The sequence below is a fragment of the Myotis lucifugus genome, unplaced genomic scaffold, assembly GCF_000147115.1.
Source record: "Myotis lucifugus unplaced genomic scaffold, Myoluc2.0 scaffold_137, whole genome shotgun sequence".
Classification (NCBI taxonomy): domain Eukaryota; kingdom Metazoa; phylum Chordata; class Mammalia; order Chiroptera; family Vespertilionidae; genus Myotis; species Myotis lucifugus.
The window spans coordinates 1560867-1580418 of NW_005871185.1; the positions used below are offsets into that span (position 1 = coordinate 1560867).

Here is a 19552-nt window from a genome sequence, read left to right on the forward strand (position 1 = left end):
TAAGTCTTTCATTCTCTCTGCACTACTTATGCATTAATCATTTCTGTGTTAAGTTGTTGAAAAGACAAGATTCAGACAGATTAGAGTGATGGAACAGCTTTAATATAAGCAGGTGTCATAGCACTGCCACAATGGGAAAAAGGTATACATCGGAAGGGTCTGGAGACCTCAGGCTCAAGCTTCTTTGTCCTTCCACTGCTCAGTTCCACAGAACAAGCTTTGTATCCAGTTCTCAAATCACCGCCAGATGCATGCAAAACACCGCGGCCCCAGGAAGCCCCAGCTCTGCTCCTGGTGGGACTGGCCAGGCAGGCACATTCCAGCTACCGGACCAGCCTCAACTGTCAAAACCTCCAGCTTTACCAAAATCAAGTGGGAGGCATACATCCCAGTATTTTCACTCATCAGTGCTGACAGGCTGGTACATTATGACCTAGAACAACTCACAGACCCACGGTGTGACACAACCTCTATATTTACTCAGTGTATTTTAAAGTTTTAATCAGTACAACACTAGGAACCCTATAGTTAAACATTTGCTTAATTCAGAACTTGCTGATATTAACACATAGTATGCTAGCTTTCTCCTAAAAGCAAAATCCCACTAGATTGCCTTGCTGTATATTTAAGCTGGAACTAAAATGGCTCTTTGCTAGGAATCTGAAGTCAGTGTTTTCAGAACAGATTTCCCCAAGCCCGGTTTAAACAAAATGGAAGGGGTGAGCTGCTGCCAGCTGGTCTGTCTCCCTCTGGCGGGCCTCCCTCTCTGCCCTCACCTTCCATTTCATCTCCAGGATGGCCCTTTCCACCTCCTCCACAGCTCGCTCTCTCCTTTCCACAGCCCTCTCCCGCCATTCCACTGCCCTCTCCCTCCTGAGAAGGTCCTTTTCTCTTTGGCTGGCCCATAAAGCCAGGGCCCCCACCTGCTCCAGGAGCCTGGCCCACTCGCCCTCGATGCCCATGGGGATCTGCGGCCCTTGGCCCCTCGGGTCCTGGCGCTGTGCTGCCTGACCATGGCCACCCTTCTCCAGTTCCTCTCTGTGCATGCTCTTCAGGTGCTTCCACAGGGCTGTGGTGCCCACGTTCACCCCGGGGCCACGGCTCACCTGCCGGCCACATAGGCGGCAAGTGGCGTATTGGTTGGGGTGGTGCCCAGCACGAGCAGGAGCCAGGTGGAAATACTCCCAGGCCTCGGAAAACCGGGTCCCCTTGTTGTGGGGCACTGGGGTGGGTATGGCACTCACAAAAGGGCCAACCAGTTCTCCCATGTCATGGATCTCCTCCTCCTCCTTCATCGGTAACTCCCCTTTTGCCGTCATCCCGGTTCTCTCCTCTTCCTCCTCTTCCCGCCTCATACTGTCTCCTCTTCTACAGCTTTCCTTGAGCTAAAAGTCTCAGTTGAACCACAACTAAGGCTAACTGCGTACCTGGAAAGGAACTGTGGCAACTCTTGGGGTTTCACAGTAATGGTCAAAGGCTGGCCACACCTGGTTGGTGTGATGTTTTCTCCTTTCTGCTTCACTGGAGAGTCAGGGTGAGTCAGAGCCAAGCAAAATGGCCTCTGAGGCTCCCCTGCACATTCCCTCTGTGCTCCGGATGTGCTGATCCCTCCTTGGCAAAGCCAGAGTCAAAGCAAATTAGTGCAACAATTGCAAAGCTGTTTAGGCCACTCAGTGTTCTCCATCTACATCCACCACGCCACGGTGTCTTTGAATGTTGAAAATTTTAGGTTTTCTCCCGGCTGCTTCCACTGTCTCTGTGCTCCTAGATCCTGTAAAATGTGTTTGGAGGTAGGATGAACAGCCTCAATGTCCAGGCTGTTCAGGACGCCCAAGGCTGGGGCTTCCCCAGGTCTCTCTCAGTGTGGGTAGCAGCAAGCAAGGACAGATGCTGATGTGAGAGAGACTTATGCTTCCCAGGCACTGTTGCAACAAGCAGTCAGCGGCAACAAGGCCTGCCAGGGTCCGGATAATAAACTTCCTAGTGTGAGGTCAGCTTATCTCTCCAGAGTCCTCTGAGGCCGGGATTCTAAGAAATCGGAACATCAGGCTTAGCTGTTTTCAGCGGGAGGAGCTGGCAGGCACGGAAGAGGAACAGGTGGAACTTCTCCACAGGCTCAGTGTCGCCTGTGGTCCTGGGCAAGCAGCTCAGCACGCTCCACCTTCCCCGGCACCATCACCTGCAAAGCCAACAGCTGGTAAGACCTTCCTGACAGCAGCTGACTCCAGATGTTTCGCTTATTTACTATATTTTAAGGGTTTTTAAAAAATGAAAATCATATTACATTTTAAAAGCAGCCTGACCTCTGATTCCTTATTTGGGTCATTTCTGAAGGGAATGAGAGCCTTATTCATCAAGCTTTGCCACCCCCAACAGCTGGGAAACACCCACCAGCCACAAGTGGTTACTTACTGGCACCAGAGGCTCTGGTCTTGTCTCCAGTGGCTCCCGTGCAGGGTGAGTGCTCTGTGTGCCTTGAATAGTTAGTTATTAGCTGACTCCTGCCCCAGAGGAGGTACCTCCAGTTCCTGTTCCCTCCTACTTTCGGAGGAGCCTTGTTCCCAAATGGGTGTGTCCCTGCCTGTGGGTTTTTCTGCAACACAGACACAAATGCAAACTTTTTCTCTGCCCCTTCCAGCACTAAAGAGATGTTCCTGGCAAATGTCATGTAGTAAAAGAGCGAATCCAGCACCTACACGTCGTAGTTCCGTTTCCAGATGACTAGATCATCTAGCTTTCAAGCCAAGGAGATTTAATGGGAAAGGGGTGAATGTGGACAGAAGCCACATGCCTCAAGGGCATCTATGGTTTCAAATATTTTGCCCAATTGTCAGACCAAGAGTCTGAATTTGGCTTAGGAACTATAGATGTAAATTCAGTAAGTAAAAAGCCAAAGAACTTACAGGAAAGGGAAGATTAAATAAAAGAAAACACCCCAGTTCAAATAGATATAGCCAATTGAGAAAAAATTTGGATTTGCTTTATATTATATAATGTAACTAGAATTGGAAAAGTGGAAATGTGATTAGCTCCTTCTCTCACTTGGAGTAGAATAAAGGGATAATAACAATTTAAGCAAAAAATATATTTTCATTCCTATTATAAATAAGTGAAAAATCTGCCAAGAAGAAATAGGAAGAAAATAACTGAGTTATAGGGAAAAGATAGAAATAGGCAGAGTAAAAAAACAAATAGAACCTGAGAGAAAAATTCCAAATGAAAAGGAAGGGGGTGAAGGTGGGGAGGAAGACTCCAGATAGGAATGAAGAGTTGGTAAAGACATAGGGAAATTTTCTTTTAAGGTTTTTCTTTCTAGATTAAGAAGCTAAATGTTTTCAAAGTGATTCTTTGCAAAGCCCTTTGGAAAAGGTCTTGTCCAAATTTAGGGAAACTAATTATGGGTTAACTGACAAATGGTCACCATTTCAGTATTTCATCTGTGGAAATAAGGAAACGGTCAGTCTTATAGCCAGATTTAGAACTATTTCTCCTGACTCCTCAATCTCATAATTCTCAACCATCCACTGGCTTCCCTCTGCTTCCAGGACAATGTTCCCAGTTCACATCTGGCCTAGAAACCCATTCCATCCGCCCAGCTTTGTGAATTCCCCACTACTTTTCAACAGAGACCACCTGTAGTCTCATCTCTTCCCTGTCCACAAAATTCAACTTTGTTCTCTAAGTTACTTTCAGATTTCACTCTTCTCTGAACTCCTACAGAAATTTCCAAATACATTTGGCACATATTACACAATTCTTTGTGCTATTCCTCACTTATTCCAGGTGGACTTAGAATAATGTGTTGGGGAAATCAATGATTTGGCTTGTCTCACTGAGGCAACAGGCACACAAAGAGTGAGCGAATGATTTAATTTAGAGTAGAGGAACAGGTCTCTGTGTGTGCTTGTATGTGTGTGCATGTAGACTTTTGTGCATATTTACTTCTTATTTTTTTAAATGTAACATGTTTTTTTCATACTCATTTGGACCAAGTAGAAGTTTCCAAATAAAGACAGTGGCTGGGACTGCAGCCCAGGAGAGGAACAAGCCACCTACCCTGTGGTCCCGGGTGCCAGCAGCTGGGGCTGCAGCCCGGGAGAGGTACAAGCCACCCGCCCCACGGTCCTGGGTGCCTGCGGCTGACCAGAGGGAGAGAATCTTGAGTCCTGGGTTCAGGGCAAGGCAGAGGCAGATAGGGGTGATCAGACTGGCAGAGGAGTAGTTAGGGGCGATCAGGCAAGCAGGCAGAGGGGTTAAGGGTGATCAGGCAGGCAGGCAGGTGAGTGGTTAGGAGCCAGCAGTCCCAGATTGTGAGAGGCAGTTGGACATCCCCCAAGGGGTCCCAGATTGGAGAGGGTGCAGGCCAGGCTGAGGGACCACACCCCCCACCCCGTGCACGGATTTCGTGCACCGGGCCTCTAGTTGATATAATAATACTCCATTTCCTATAACTTTAACATCATAGAGATAATCATCAATCTTTGGCATTTTATTGGATTAAATAAACTGAATTCTTTTTTCTTTACTTAATAGGAATATATTTTAGGGGACCTATTTTACTTTTGATTTTTTTAGGACAGAAAGTGAAGCAATTTCACAGATCTGCATTCTTGCCCCTGCATGTATCTCCACTGTCAAGTGTTGAATGAGTGGGAAAATGGGAGCTGCAATGTTTGATCCTGCCCATCTTGGATACACAACAGATAAATTCCTCTGAAAGTTTTACATATTTCCTTGAGATTTTTGTAGTGACATACTGAGGTATGCTACACTGCACCTCAGTAGGATCTCACCAGAGAAATGTAACTTAGTATGTTTAAATTCGGTTTCTCAGCTCTGTAGAAGGTCAAGACTCTTTGGGACTAACTAGTCTGAGGGGAAATTGGCACGCTGAGCATCACATACAGCTAACAGTTCTTTATTAGTTAACTAGTATATTCATCAATTGGGAAATATTTGAGAACTAAAAACAAGGGCTGGTAATATGTAAAACTACACACATCTCTTGATGAGAAACAAGTAATTATAAATGGAATTATTATTTTTAAGTATCTCAGATAAAATAATGAGGATCCAATAAGTCTTATTGGACATTTTCACCAAGCTATTGAAGAAACCACCATCTCACAAAGAACAAACACAGTATTGAAAATAAAACATAACTAATCCTACCTCTAAACTTTCTAGTTTTGTGACATAAACAACCTGTTCTTCTATTTCTCTCTTATTTCAATACAATGTGTTTTACCAGGAGATATTTTGGACTGAAATTGAGGTAATATAGTTCCCAATTTGTGCTATCAACTACATCCCACACCCTTTAGCTAGTCTGTGATTCTGTGCCTTGGTTTTCCCATCTGTCAAGTGACAATAATAAGGTGTATCTTTCCTATCCTATAGTATTAATATAATAAAATGAAAATGGATTAAGGAAAACTCTCTATAAGTCAAAAGTGAGATACTTATAGTAAAGGGTTTCTGTGGCCACTGCTACAAATAATATTTTATATTGTGCTGCACTCAGCATGGCCAGGGGTAAACCTGAGGGGGAGGGAGGTGGAAGGATTAAAGAAGACAGACAAGAGAATAAAGCTGGGACTAGGTGGGACGCTGCTCTCAGAGAGACAGTGCCACAGCCTGCAAGCCGAATCTTTATTTTATAGCCAGATCCCAGGAGACAAAGTAAGGGCGTGGTCAAGATGTTTACAATGTTCTGGGGGGGGGGCGGTGGGGGGGTGGGGGGGGGTTGGAATCTACTCAATTACATGCACCTGAACTCTATCAAGCTTTGTTTTGGCAGCACTTGCTACACATCCCGCAGCCTACATGACTCAGCCACCTGGGACCATAGGTTCAGACCATGAGGGCAAGCTTACAATTATAGCCTTTGGCTATAATTGTGCTGGGAGGGCTTTGCCCTTCAAGCTGGGACTTGCACGTGGCTTTGCCATGAGAGGACTGTGCCCTCTCATTAGTCCAAGGCTTGAACCTGTCTAAACCTTGTAGCCGCTCTCTACATTATATTATTTGGGGAATGGAAATAACCAAAGTGTAGCATCTATTCTAACAGAATATTCTTCTCTGGCCTCTGCCTGTTAGAGCTTCTTCCTTCTATCTTTTCATTTCCATTTACTACTATTTTATTCTGCCTGTGCAGAGCTGTGATTTTCCTTTTACAAAACCAATAATCCAGATTTGCAACACCAGTATTGTCCTGGATTCTAGCCATTAATTTATAACATCTTTATAAAGAGAAAGTCTATTTGTAATTCAAATTTTCACACAACCTCTTAAAACATGGCATTGTTAAAAGTGGAGAAAATGTTTTCTGCCAATTTGCCTTTTGTGAGGGTTGGTGGAGATGTAAGGGGTATTCCTTACTTCTGAACTTGCAAATAATTCTTCTGTGTCTTGTATTTACACCCAGAGAACATTTACCTGCTCACTGAGGAATGTATTTCCTACAGCAAATCTCACATGGTTTATAGACAGAAGTTTTCCTCAAGGTGAAAGAGAAGGTAAGGAAATCATTCAATGGAAATGGGTTTGGCAAAGAAAACAAAGAACAATAGAAATTGAGGTTGCTTAAGTTTATCTTGGCATTTAAGGACAATTCCCATTCCAAAAAAAAACAGCCACTTTAAATGCCACTTTCTGATACTCATCTGGCTCCTCCAAGAGGATGGGGGTATCATTTCCCAGGATGTGAGAAATACACTTGACTTCATCAACTTATATATAAACACTAATGTTTTATTTCACTGTTAGTAAAAGCAGAACTTTTAGATGAGGGCAAAAAGTTTAATTCGACATACATTTAGTAATAATTTCATATAATTCAATTAACTTAGTACCACTGCTTTAAGTGAATAAATGAGTGATTTCTACATTTTCTTACAAGGACCTGGGTGGAGTGGGGGGCAGGGGAGGGAGGGCACTGGAGGAAGTGCACATAGAGAACTTGGCTCCGTGACAAGGAACATGCTCACCTGGAGGATTAAAAGTTCCTGGGGCAGGAACACATTGAAATAAGCTCAGGTGAGACTACACAAAGCTATATTTTTCACAGGTAATAAACATGACCACCTTTGCTGGAACAATCCCAGCCATCCCCTGCGTGGCACAATAGCCTTTCTCCTGAGTCATTTCTCCTCAACGTGCAACATATTTTCAACAGTAACTGAACCACACAGTTACTGCATTATTTTTTTTAAATAATGAACTTAAAAGTTGGTGTTCATGAATCATTGTGTTAATGCACTTGATTCATTTTGAAACTACTATTGGTTTTGTTATTAGTTCCCTTTAAAACCAGTTCACTCACCATAATGACAGGATGCAATCCTGATAATATCTGTTAAATGTCATTATAGATATGTTCTCCTGTTAAATAAGCCCTGTTTGATGTGTCCATTATGTTACTTCAAACTAAAGGGGTTGGTTTGCCTACTCATCAAAGCCCAATAGGATGTGAATGGTAGTTTTCAGCAAAGAAAGTACAGTAAAGGTTTATTTAGGGAATTGGCACCAAGCCCAGAGGCATAGGTAAGCCAGTACTCTGAAACCTGGCTCTCCAATGACCTCTGGGTGATAGATTAATTATATAGGGGGGGAATTATTAGTCAAGGTGGCTAAGGGAGTTGGGGTCCTGGGCTCTACTGATTCCTCGGAGCCAAAGCAAAGGGAGGAGATGATCATTGCATCAGGTCCCGATGTTGCATGGCATCGTCCTGTCTGATTTCATGAGGATGTGGTTGGTAGTGGTAGGGTTGTTCCGCTCTCCTGGGCCTGGGGCTAAAACATAACTGAGGTCAAGATGTTATCTTGAGTTTAGCAGAAACTCTGCTCTCATGGTTGACAGACCTGAGGCTTTGTTCTTAAGACAGAAGTCTGATGCTAACCAGAACCTAACGTCCTAAGGGCTTAATGATTGAAGAGTGGACGTGCAGTATGTGCACAGGTAGAAGGATCTGGTTGAAAGGAGACAAGTGAGCCATAGCAATATTAGGTTGGACAAGGCTAGCTGGAATTAAGGAGAAAATGATATTAGAGAAATGAAGTTTCTGTGCAGTTATAATTACACTCCCAACTATAAGGCCGGATGATGTGGTCAGAGTTCTACCAGCATATAACTACATTTAGTTATGAGTTTGGCCAGTAATAACTTCAGAACTAGCATGGAGAGCCTTTAATGTAAAGATGCTGTGTTCAGAAAGTTATAGCCTACGATGACAGACAGTTTTACATTAAATCCCTGCTGCCATGTGTGCTGTTTAGAAGTTGGACTAACAGTGGCAGTTAAACAGGGTTTTATTTCTAAAGAAGACTCACAGGACCCAACATGACAATGGTTATAAATCTGCAGCTTATTGCAGGAAAAGGAAACAATAAGCAACACCATTAAAATAAAGATATGCATGACATGTACATTTGCAACAAGGGGTCCAGTGCCGTCGGGCATGGGCTCCTCTGTCCTCCCTCTGTAAAGGGGACCTGTGGAAGGGGGAACCACTGATATGGCACAGAGCACCTCAGAGTTTCAGCTGAGGTCATTTTATAGTTTCCTGATCACTTAGGCATATTCCTGATGTGTGTCCAGATTCCACAGCAGAGCCCTCAAATTCCCCTGGGCCCTGGTTACAATCCAAACAATCCTCTTAATCAGTGGTTCTCAACTTCTAGCCCTTTAAATACAGTTCCTCCTGTTGTGACCCAACCATAAAATTATTTTCGTTGCTACTTCATAAGTGTAATGTTGCTACTGTTATGAATCGTAATGTAAATATCTGATATGCAGGATGGTCTTAGGCGACCCTTGTGATAGAGTCGTTCGACCGCCAAAGGGGTCGCGACCCACAGGTTGAGAACCGCTGCTCTTAATTCATTTCACATCTCGACCATGGACCAATGTCATGCAGCAGCCTCAGCAAACAGTTCCAGTTAATTCTGGGCCTGCTGGAACACACCCTCACTGCCCAGATACCGCCATTGGACACCTTTAAACTCTCCTTTACCATAAACCAAACTGTCTCCCGCTAGGCCTTGGCATCATGGTATGGCTCATGCCAGCAATGTGAGTGACTAATCTTGCTCTTATTCGTCCTGTAGAAATATACATTACAAATGAAGAGAGAAAAGACAAAAGTGGATTTTTGAACATAAAGTCTGTTTTCACAAGGGTGTATGGCAATGAACCAGCCCAAACAAACAACCTGACCATCTGGTGTATGGCTCAGACTCCAGTGCCTGGAAATAAAATGTGGAATATCTCATCTGAAAAGATCACTTTTTCCTTGGGTGAGTAGTCTGTTAATCAGGTCGACAAGGGGTGGCCAAGACTGCCATAAGTTCAGAGCATTTCTAATTGGAGCAAATAGAATACTCATTATTTCCATGATATTTTAATCTAGCTACACAACTCAAAATTACTAAATTTCAAAGTAGCAAACATTTTTTGACAAATGGTTCCCTACTGAAAAAGTATTCTTTAAATAAAAAGCTGACTCAAGAATGTTTTCAAGAATTTCAGGTGAATAGAGAACATTTTCTTGGCAAATTCTATTAATAATAACTCTTAACTAACTGACATTAACACTACTATATTAATGATCAAGAGAGATGATCATTTAGCATTTTTTAAAAATCCAAAAATTCCTTCTGGATTGCTAAAAACATTCAAATACATATAGCACAATGGCTAAACCATGTATAAAATATAAATACTTTACTTCCATTAGTACCCCTGATTTGAAGCAGAGTCTGGCACAAAGAAGATTTTTAATGACAAAATTGATATGTAGGATCATTCTACATATTTCAACATTTGACTAACTAGATAAAATAATGAAGATTTTACCACATAAAAGAGATGAACACATGTTTCGACAAACACTGTGACAACAGATTACTTATAAAAATAGAAATTTGTAATGACAACCATCAAATATGCATATATAATAGTAAAGTAATGCCTATAAAACTTAAATAGATTTGCAAGTCATTAATAAACTCTGAAGGACTATTAACATCTTTACCACCTTCCTATTTTCAGAAGTATTATAGTCTATAACATACTCATAAAAACCAGAATAATTGATGAGGAAAAGAGTTTCCCTTTGATTCAGTCTGCATCTTGGGTCCTTCCCAGTCCTGTCACAAATTCAGGCGGTTGGTTCCTGGGATCCTTAACCAGCAAAGGTATATGGATATCTCCGTGCAAGTTCATTCCCCACTATTCAGAAACAAGTGCCTATTTGATACTGGGACAGTAGCACCATCCCCATCCCTCTTATAACTCTCTCTCTCTCTCTCTCTCTCTCTCTCTCTCTCTCTCTCTCCATATAATATATATATATATATATATATTTTTTTGGTTGATTTTTCTTTGTTAAATGGCATTTAAATATATAAAATAAATATCAAAAACATAAGTCTTTGTTTTACTATGGTTGCAAACATCAAAAAATTTCTATATGTGACACGGCACCAGAGTTAAGTTAGGGTTTTTCAAAATGCTGACACGCCGAGCTCAAAAGGTTTGCCATCACTGGTATACACCCCCACCCCCACCCCCGCACACACATGCATTTTCTCCCTCATTATCAATATCACATACCAGAATATGCATTTGGTACAATTGGGAAACCTACATTGACACATCATAATTATCCAAAGTCCATAGCTTATTTTAGGGTTCATTCTTGGTGCTGTGCATTTGGACAAATGTATAATAATGTGTACCTATCATTATAGTATCATATACAATCATTTCACTGCCCTAAAAATCCTCTGTGCTTCACCTATTCATCCCTGTTCTCCCACACCCAACCAACCCTGGCAAATACTGAGCTTTTTTTACTATTTCTATAGATTTGCTTTTTTGAAATGTTATATTAAAATCATACAGTATGTAGCCATTTCAGATTGCCTTCTTTCATTTAGTAATATGCATTTAGGTTTCCTCCATGTCTTTTCATGGCTTGATAGCTCAATTTTTTATGTTAGCACTGAATACTATTTCGTTGTATGCTTGTACCACATTCATCTACTGAAGGACATCTTGTTGGCCTCCAACTTTTGGCAACTATGCATAAAGCTACCATAAACATTCATATGCAGATTTATATGCCATCATGAGTTTTAGATTACTTTACTATATACCAAAAAACACAATTGCTGGATTGTATGGTAAAAGTATGTTTAGTTTTGTAAGAAACCACCAAACTGTCTTCTAAAGTAGTTGTATCCTTTTGCATTCCCACCAGCAATGAGTAAGAGTTTCTGTTGCTCCCCATCCTCATCTGTGTTTGGTGTCAGTGTTCTAGATTTTGGTCATTCTGTAGAGATATTTCATTTTTTTAATTTCCATTTCTCTGGTGACATGTGATATGAAGCACCTTTTCATATGCTTATTTGACATCTGTATATCTTCCTTGGTTCAGTGTCAAAAGTTTGGCCCATTTTTTAATCAAATAGTTTGTTTTCTTAATGTTGAGTTTTAAGAGTTCTTTGTATATGTTTTGCATAACAGTCCTTTATCAGATGTGCTCTTGCAAATATTTTCCTCCCAGTCTGTAGCATATCTTCTCATTTTCTTGAAGTATATTTATTTTTAAGATTAGAAAATAATGAATACTTTTTTTGTTATTCCTCGCCTGAGGATATTTTTTCATTGATTTTAGTGAGAGTGAATGAGAGAGGGAAAGACAGAGAGAATCATCGATGTAAGAGAAACACATCGATTAATTGCCTCTTGCATGCCAGGGAGGAGCCTGCAACCGAGGTACATACCCTTGACCAGAATTAAACCCAGGATGCTTTGTTCCACAGGCCGGTGCTCTATCCACTGAGCCAAACCGGCTAGGGCAAAAGTAATGAATATTTCAAGGTAATAAGGAAGAGCATTCATTCTGATACACAAAGCACATGATAATTCCAATATTATAGAAGAGCCTTGAATCTAATATAATTTTAGGATCTGAGCAGATGGTTACTTTTAAAATTTTATGAGTTTTTATCCTTTGTGGTAAAATATGAAAGACAATAAATCTTGAAGAGTCCAGTTTCCCCAAATTATAGCTTGTATTCTGGTCACAATCTTACATACATCTTTGTGAATGATGTAGAAGATGCAGTTGAGACTCCATAAAATAATGTCATCATTCCATCATATTTTTCTATTTGTTATCGTCCTTAAACACTCCCAAACATGCTTTCTCTGCCTGTGGTGGTACTACCAGATGCCATATAAACACTGGAGTTAACTTCTCATGATTTGTCCAACAGTCATTGCCATTTCAAGCTATTGTTGTTGACAGATAGTAAGATGAAAACACAGAAGAAAAATCTGTTGTCTCTGAGTGCTAAAGCAGAGAAATTCTGGAACCATTACAGAGCAGAAAAGAGATTAGTGAGAGGAGAGCAGTTTTTGCCGCCTTTTATTCCCAGAGAAGAGTAACAATGTTAGAAGGCTGCAAGATAACAAGGTCTGAGGTGCTCTCTTCCCATCTACCCCTGTCTCCCAGGAAGTTCAAATGCTCAGTGATTCTTACTATAGAAAACTTAGAAAGGGAATGGGTCAAGGTCGGGGTGATTGGCAGCTCATCAAGCAGTTATTTGAGTACCAGAGCCTGTAGACTCCTGTAATTCAACAGTATATTTTAAAAAAAATACTTTTCCAAAAATATCCTCTCCTGCTGGCCTAGCCTATTGGTATGTGTACTATTGTAGCAATGTGGAGTCCATTTGGGGCATACACAAAGTGTGTTTTGTTTTGCTGAGTGTGAATACCCCCTGGGGAGGGTAATAGCCTGGCTGTCATCAGCCTTGGCTGAGATTTGTTTATTAAATGGATTTCCAACTGTAACTGTTAAGGTCAAGACCTTTGGAATTAGAAAGAGAGTTAAGGATTAATGAGTCCCGTGAGTGTGTGAGTGTGCCTGTGTTTTGGGGATGTAAAGAGAGTATTAAAACGGGATACATCAATAATGGGAGGAGAGAACCATTGAATATTGAGATGGGATGTGCCAGACAAATACTTCCTGTTATGTCCCTCATACAATAAAGGACCTTAATATAAATACAAATCACCCAAGGATCTTGTTAAAATGCAGACTCTGATTCAGTAAATCAAGGGGGTGGGCCTGCGATTCTGCATTTCCATTAAGTTCCTAAGAGAAGTCAGGAACCACATTTTGAGAAGCATGGGCCTACCATGCTCTGGAGTGCACTTCTAGGTGGAATAGCTGAGGGGGGTTCAAGCTCTAAGGAAGCCCTAAAACTGACCCAGCTGCTCTACTCTATGGGCCAGACACATGGTCATTGCTGCCCACTGCTGGTCCTGAGGGCCCTGACAGGCCTGCTGCAGAGTGGACACACCCGGAAACAAAGTGAGTTGCTTTTGGCCAGTAGCTCAACCCCTGACAACATGATGGTCTGAAAACTGGCTGACATGTGCTTGCTAAATTCTGCATTTGAGTTTCAGAAAATAATTTTTTCCCTGTTAGGCTTTAGCTGCTCCTTTTTTTTTTAAATATATTTTATTGATTTTTTACAGAGAGGAAGGGAGAGAGATAGAGAGTTAGAAACATCGATGAGAGAGAAACATCGATCAGCTGCCTCCTGCACATCTCCCACTGGGGATGTGCCCGCAACCAAGGTACATGCCCCCGACCGGAATCGAACCCAGGACCCTGCTAAATTCTGCATTTGAGTTTCAGAAAATAATTTTTCCCTGTTAGGCTTTAGCCGCTCCTTTTTATACCCCCTGACTTTTGTTTTGACCGAGGCAGAGTTTCGACTTTGCAGGCCAATCTGAAACCAGAAGGATATTTTTGGCCTCAAGTTTCATGTTGAAAGCTCTGCATCGCTTTGTCAGACGGGGAGGAGTTCCTGGGAGACTGGGGTAGGTGGGGAAGGGAGCACCTCAAACACTTTTATCTTGCAGCCTACCAACATTGTTACTCTTATTAAAGGCAACAAAAACTGCTCTCCTCTTACTCTCTTTTCCGCTCTGTAATATTCCCAGAATTTCTCTGCTTTAGCACTCAGAGACAACAGATTTTTCTTATATGGATAATACATAAACAAATGGGCATGGCTGTGTTCCAATAAACTCTGTTTGCAAACATAGGCAATGAGTGGGATTTGACATGTGAGCCACAGTGTGGCAACCTCTGTGCTAAGCAATCCACAGAGAAAAACACCTCCACATCGTATTTCCAAGTGTGTGCTCCGACTGATGAAGGTTATTCCTTTGGAAGATAAGGCTCATGATGCACCCGTAGTCAGCTCTGTACTTAAAGCTGATCTCCTTCCTTCCAATGTTAAGAGGGAATTTGTAGGCACTGAATCATCATCCACTTGCATGAAATACAAAAACACAAAGTGAGGAACAAAATAATTACTTCTCTGGAAGGGCATGGCCAATAAGTAATAAGGCCTTTGCAGGGTGAAGTCTGAACACATCACAAAGCTCCTTGGGCTTCTTTAAGTTTGAGGAAGTGCACCCCAGGGGGTTTGGGGTGAGAAAGTGTTAGAAACAGCATGCACAAAGATCAAGCACTCAGAGAGAGCATATCGTGTTTAGGAAACGGGGCTGAGCTACCACCTGCTGGATGGAGAATGTGATCTGAGAGAGATGTAAAAGATGACAGGCAGCATCAGGAAATGAAGTCCGGATGTGATAGGGGCCAAATCATGATCAAATGTGCACATCATGCTAAGTGGTCCATCTTGTTTGGGATGGCATGCGGAGAAGAAGATGGTCATTCTACTAGCCTATTCATATACTCTCCTCATAACTACCCTCTCCCACCTCCGCAGAGATTAATAACAAGGAATCATGTGTGTGATAGCAAATCAGAGCCAGCTGTTAGTGCCACCTACAGCCAATAGCAGTAACAACATTACCACCAATAAAAATAAAACATAGATGCATCCAGATGACAATAAGAAATTCCTCCCAATATGCTGTGGTTTCAAGTGACATAATTTTAAGAATATATACTTTTCCCTTAAATTAAATTACAGAATAGAACCAAAGGTATAACTTGTAATCAAATATCCAAATAATTGACATCAGATATGTGGCACTATACCCAATGGCATTTTATCTAGAAAATCACAAAGTCCCCTAGCCTCGAATTCACTTACCCATATGTAACCCAGATATTCTTAAAGTCAGTAGATCCTTTTGGCATTTGTAAATTGTTTTGTATTGCTAATAGGAATATTTTACAGTAAAATAATGGAGGCTTTAAGGAATTGACATGGATATATAATAAGTCAAATGACATATTCCAGCCTCTCTTTCATTAAACCCCCTCCCACACACAGAGAGAAAAGTTAGCCAAATAAAAATTTTATGACAAAAATAGGCATTTTAGAAAAAGCATAATCATACCATCAATCTTAAGTTCATTGGTGTTATATCCAGTCTGATAGTTGTATCATTGTTTCTATGCTTGCTGATAAAACAATTTTTGTGGGTTTATGGATTTGTAAACTGTGTGGTTACTTTTTAAATACTTCAGATATTAGCTGCTGTGATTGCTTTACTAGGTCTTGGTTAAACGTCACTTTCTCCAGAAAGCTTTCCTTGACCTCCCGATCTTGGTCGGTGCCCCTCCTTTGCCTCCCCCTGGCCCCCTTCACTTTGACTCTCACATCAACACAGTGCCTGGCTCCCCACCTATCCTCTAGGCTGTATGCTTTTTAAAGACAACCCCAGGCCTCTGTTATTTGCCATTTTGTACCACTGCCTTGCCTGTTAAAAGGCCTCAATAATGATTTGTTACATGAATAAACAAAGTTGGGGCGGGGGAGACTAAGTCAATACTTTATCTTTCTATTGTAGTACTTTTACTCGTGATAAATTTCTGCTTCGTCCTTTCAGGCTCAGTAAACCCTCCGACAGATCCTGCACTAGGTATTACAGAATCTACCCTTGGCACCCAACCTTCTCCAGCCAACAACGTATCTCCCACAGGTAAGAATATGTTCACACTGTTTTAATTTCCATGTCCTATTAATCCTTTAAGGAAGCATACTGATAAAGAAAGAAAATTTCAAAACATTTGTGTCATTCATGAGGTTTTCTAATCTATGATATTTCAGATAAACATGTAAGTACTATTCTCGAGGTTTCCAAGAGTTAGCACAACTTCCAAAGTCCTTCACTTAAAGTCCTAGGAAAACCAGGGTGAATAAATATTGTGAGAAATTAAATTTTGTATTATATTATTAAGTAGGTTAATAAATTGACAGCCCTCCTCCGTCTAAGTGGGATGTTTAAGAAATTGGTTGTAAACAGAGATTCCGTGGACCAGAGGTAGGTAGATAAAATTTTAAACTTAAATTTGTCCTGGTTCAAATTAATTTTGGCCAAGTTGATTAGTTAGGACTATGAATTCAGCCTCACAGGGACATTGTTAATAATGGAGATCAGGCTGGGTTACTGTTTCTACACCAAAGAAATAACACTGACTTTCCGAAGTTGGCAAACAAATTATAAATTTCTATGTTCATGTCCTTTGTATTTAACAAAGAACTGTGGTGACTATCTCTAATACAAAAATATATATATTCTATGAAGAGTAGAAGTAAAGTTTTCGTTCTTATTTAATTCAAACTATTAATTTTAGCTCAAAATGAGAACTGAAAATGGAATGAAACAAAAGCGGTCAGTAGGGATGAACAATTCCTGCCTGTAGCCTTTGGCAGATAGCTTGCAGCCACTGTCACAGGTTGATACCTCTCAGAAAATAAAGAGCGAGGCAGAGTGAGCACTACCTGCAAATCAGAAAGTTTACATTCATGCGATTTTTTTCTAGTTCTTAAGGTTTTGTCATTTTCCTTTTAAAGTTTCTTTTTCTTTCACTTCTAATCCATAATTCAGAAATAAACCATTATAGATTTTGATATGCTTCATTTAACAAATAATAACATATTCAAAATAATACTTTAAATCTGTACGGTACTCTGTGGGTGTCTATTGCTTCATAACAAATCACCCTGAAATTTAGCAACTTATATAACACTAGAGGCCCAGTGGATGAAATTTGTGCACGGGGGTGGGGGGGAAGGGGTTCCCTCAGCCTGGCCTGCAACCTCTCACAATCTGGGACCGCTGGCTCCTAACTGCTTGCCTGCCTGCCTGCCTGATTGCCCCTAACCACTCTGCCTGCCTACCTGATCACCTGCTTGTCTGATCGCCCCTAACTGCCTCTGCCTGCCTGCCTGATCGCCCCTAAGCACTCGCCTGCCTGCCTCATCACCCCTACCCACTCTGCCTGCCTGCCTGATTGCCTGCCTGCCTGATAGCCCCTAACTGCTCACCTGCCTGCCTGATTGCCCCTAATCACCTCTGCCTAGGCCCCCGCCTCAGTGGCTTTGTCTGGAAGAAGAGGAGAATTAGGCTCCACTTGTTGAAGGGAGTGTATCAAAGAATTTGTGAACAAATTAAAACCACCGTGTTCAGTCACTTAGAAAATGTTTGCACATAAAATACAATGTGGTGTGATCTTTATTATGATAGCCAGACAGAACAAGTGTTATCATTCCCATTTTCCAGATGAGGACACTAAGATGCTGAGAGCATAAATGGTCACATGACTAGTAAGTGGCCAAGTTAGTATTCATACCAATGTCCTCTGATGCTAAATCTAGTTCTCACCACATTAGATATCATGTTTTCTCCAACTGGTCTAAACACTTCATGAAAACAGGGAGCATATTTGTTTTACATCCTAGCACATGTCTAGCACAGAGTAGGCCAGTAAAAAATACTAGTTGAATAGATGAATGAATAAAAGAATTAATGAGAATAATATACCTTCATTATGTAGCTATCATTAATAGATTCTATATTATTTTAAAACATGATCACTTGTTCCTGCCTTCTAAAAAGTTGCAGTGTACTTGGATAGAGATGACATGCATACATGGAAATGATAACTCAAAATCATAAAGTGAGAGGTGTTGCATCTTATAGGATTAAAATGCACAAGGTGAGGTACAGACCAGTAAGTCTTAGGCTTTGAGCAAAGAAGGTCCCCATGAGTTTATGGACCCAGATGTTACCTAAGAGAGATGAAATAAGCTGATTCTTGAAATGTGTGTTGTATTGATTTGACTCGGTTGAGAGCTTGATAAACATTATAAACAAAGAACAAATTGAGCAGTGATTCATTGGCAAAAATGTTTGTGAGAATTTGAGAAAATGTTTGGAGCTAAGCTTGGGTCCGAGAGTGGGATTGTGTAGCAGAGAAGCACCGATGAATTTTGGAAAATGCAGAATAAAGAGAGCCTTAAACCTCAGCCTAAGGACCCCAAATAATCTCCCTTAGGAAGTAGGTCAGGGACCCCATTAAACATTTTTAGAAAGGAAATGACATAATTTCTTTATTACATATTGATTGAGCATTTGGTGTACACCAGATGCTCTTCTAGGTGCTGGAAATACAACAGTGAACAAAAGAGAGAGAAAAGTATGCTCTCGTGACAGTTACATTCTTCCAATTGAGAGCAGAAATGAATGTCTTCTAGGTGAGTTTCCTATGAGGTTGGTTGACGCATGCTGTCACATGTTTCCATCCGACCAAGCACTATTCTTATTTCTGTGAAGAAAGTCAAGGAAAGGGAAAGGACGGTATTACCCTTAAGTCTACTGTTTACTGCAGCTCTCGTATTTGGGAAGGAAGGAGAGCACAAATAAGTATATTTGTTAGAAAACAGAAAAATGCTACCTGTCTTCTGTCACACTATAATGATATAGTTGGGAAATTTCTAAAGATTTAAAGATCTCCTTAAAATAAGATCCTGCCATGTTAGACTGTTTTATTTATTATTAATTAATTAATTAATTTAATTTTTCCTTTTAAGTTTCAAGTGCGCATTTTTATGATACAAAATCTGTAGGTGCCCTGACCAGAAATTAAACCAGTTACCTTTTGGTGCATGGGATGATGTTCAACCAACTGAGCCACACCAGCCAGGGCAGGACTGTTTTAGATCCTTGGTTCTCACCAGTGTAATTTTGTCCTCCAACCCCCCAGGGACATTTGGTAGTGTGGGGACATTTTTATGACCATAGTGGGAAGGGGGGAGGGTGTTACTAGCATCTAATATGGAGAGGCCACGGGTGCTGTTAAATAGTGTACATTTTGTAGGACAGGACAAACTCTACAACAAAGATTATCTGGTCCAAACATCAACAGTGCTGAGGCTGAGTAACCCTGTTTTAAATTAGGCTTTGATTTAAGAGTAGTATTGTTTGTTTGTTTGTTTTGCTTTATAAAATTTCAACCTCTGTCAAGATAGTAACAATAGATTATGTTTGGAACAATTCTCAGTCTGATTTTTATGTCCAAAAAACCCCCACATGTTAAATCAATGGCTGAGCATATCTAAATAAAATTTATTTTCTTAGAATAATCTCTAAATTACAACTGGAAACCCAAATTCTGTCTTAGCAAGCTGTAGGGTAATGAGGACTGGCTCCCCCCAAAGCTGGTAGGATTCACCCTCCTATGTTCCTTTAAGAAAAGAAGTG

The 19552-nt window shown here is 41.0% G+C and overlaps 2 protein-coding genes across 2 annotated transcripts in view; one reads left to right on the forward strand and one right to left on the reverse strand.

Moving 5' to 3' along the window:
- Positions 1–19552, forward strand: part of CD96 (CD96 molecule) — a 73836-nt gene that overhangs the window by 21136 nt on the left and 33148 nt on the right. Inside the window, exons 5-7 of the mRNA XM_014460649.2 lie at positions 6428–6518; positions 9109–9297; positions 15896–15988. Coding sequence (XP_014316135.1) covers positions 6428–6518; positions 9109–9297; positions 15896–15988 — 373 coding nt within the window. The remainder of the gene's footprint in view (positions 1–6427; positions 6519–9108; positions 9298–15895; positions 15989–19552) is intronic.
- ZBED2 (zinc finger BED-type containing 2) lies at positions 392–1355 on the reverse strand. Its single transcript, XM_023758713.1, has one exon. The coding sequence runs from the start codon at positions 1353–1355 to the stop codon at positions 702–704; it is 654 nt and encodes a 217-aa protein (XP_023614481.1). The 3' UTR covers positions 392–701.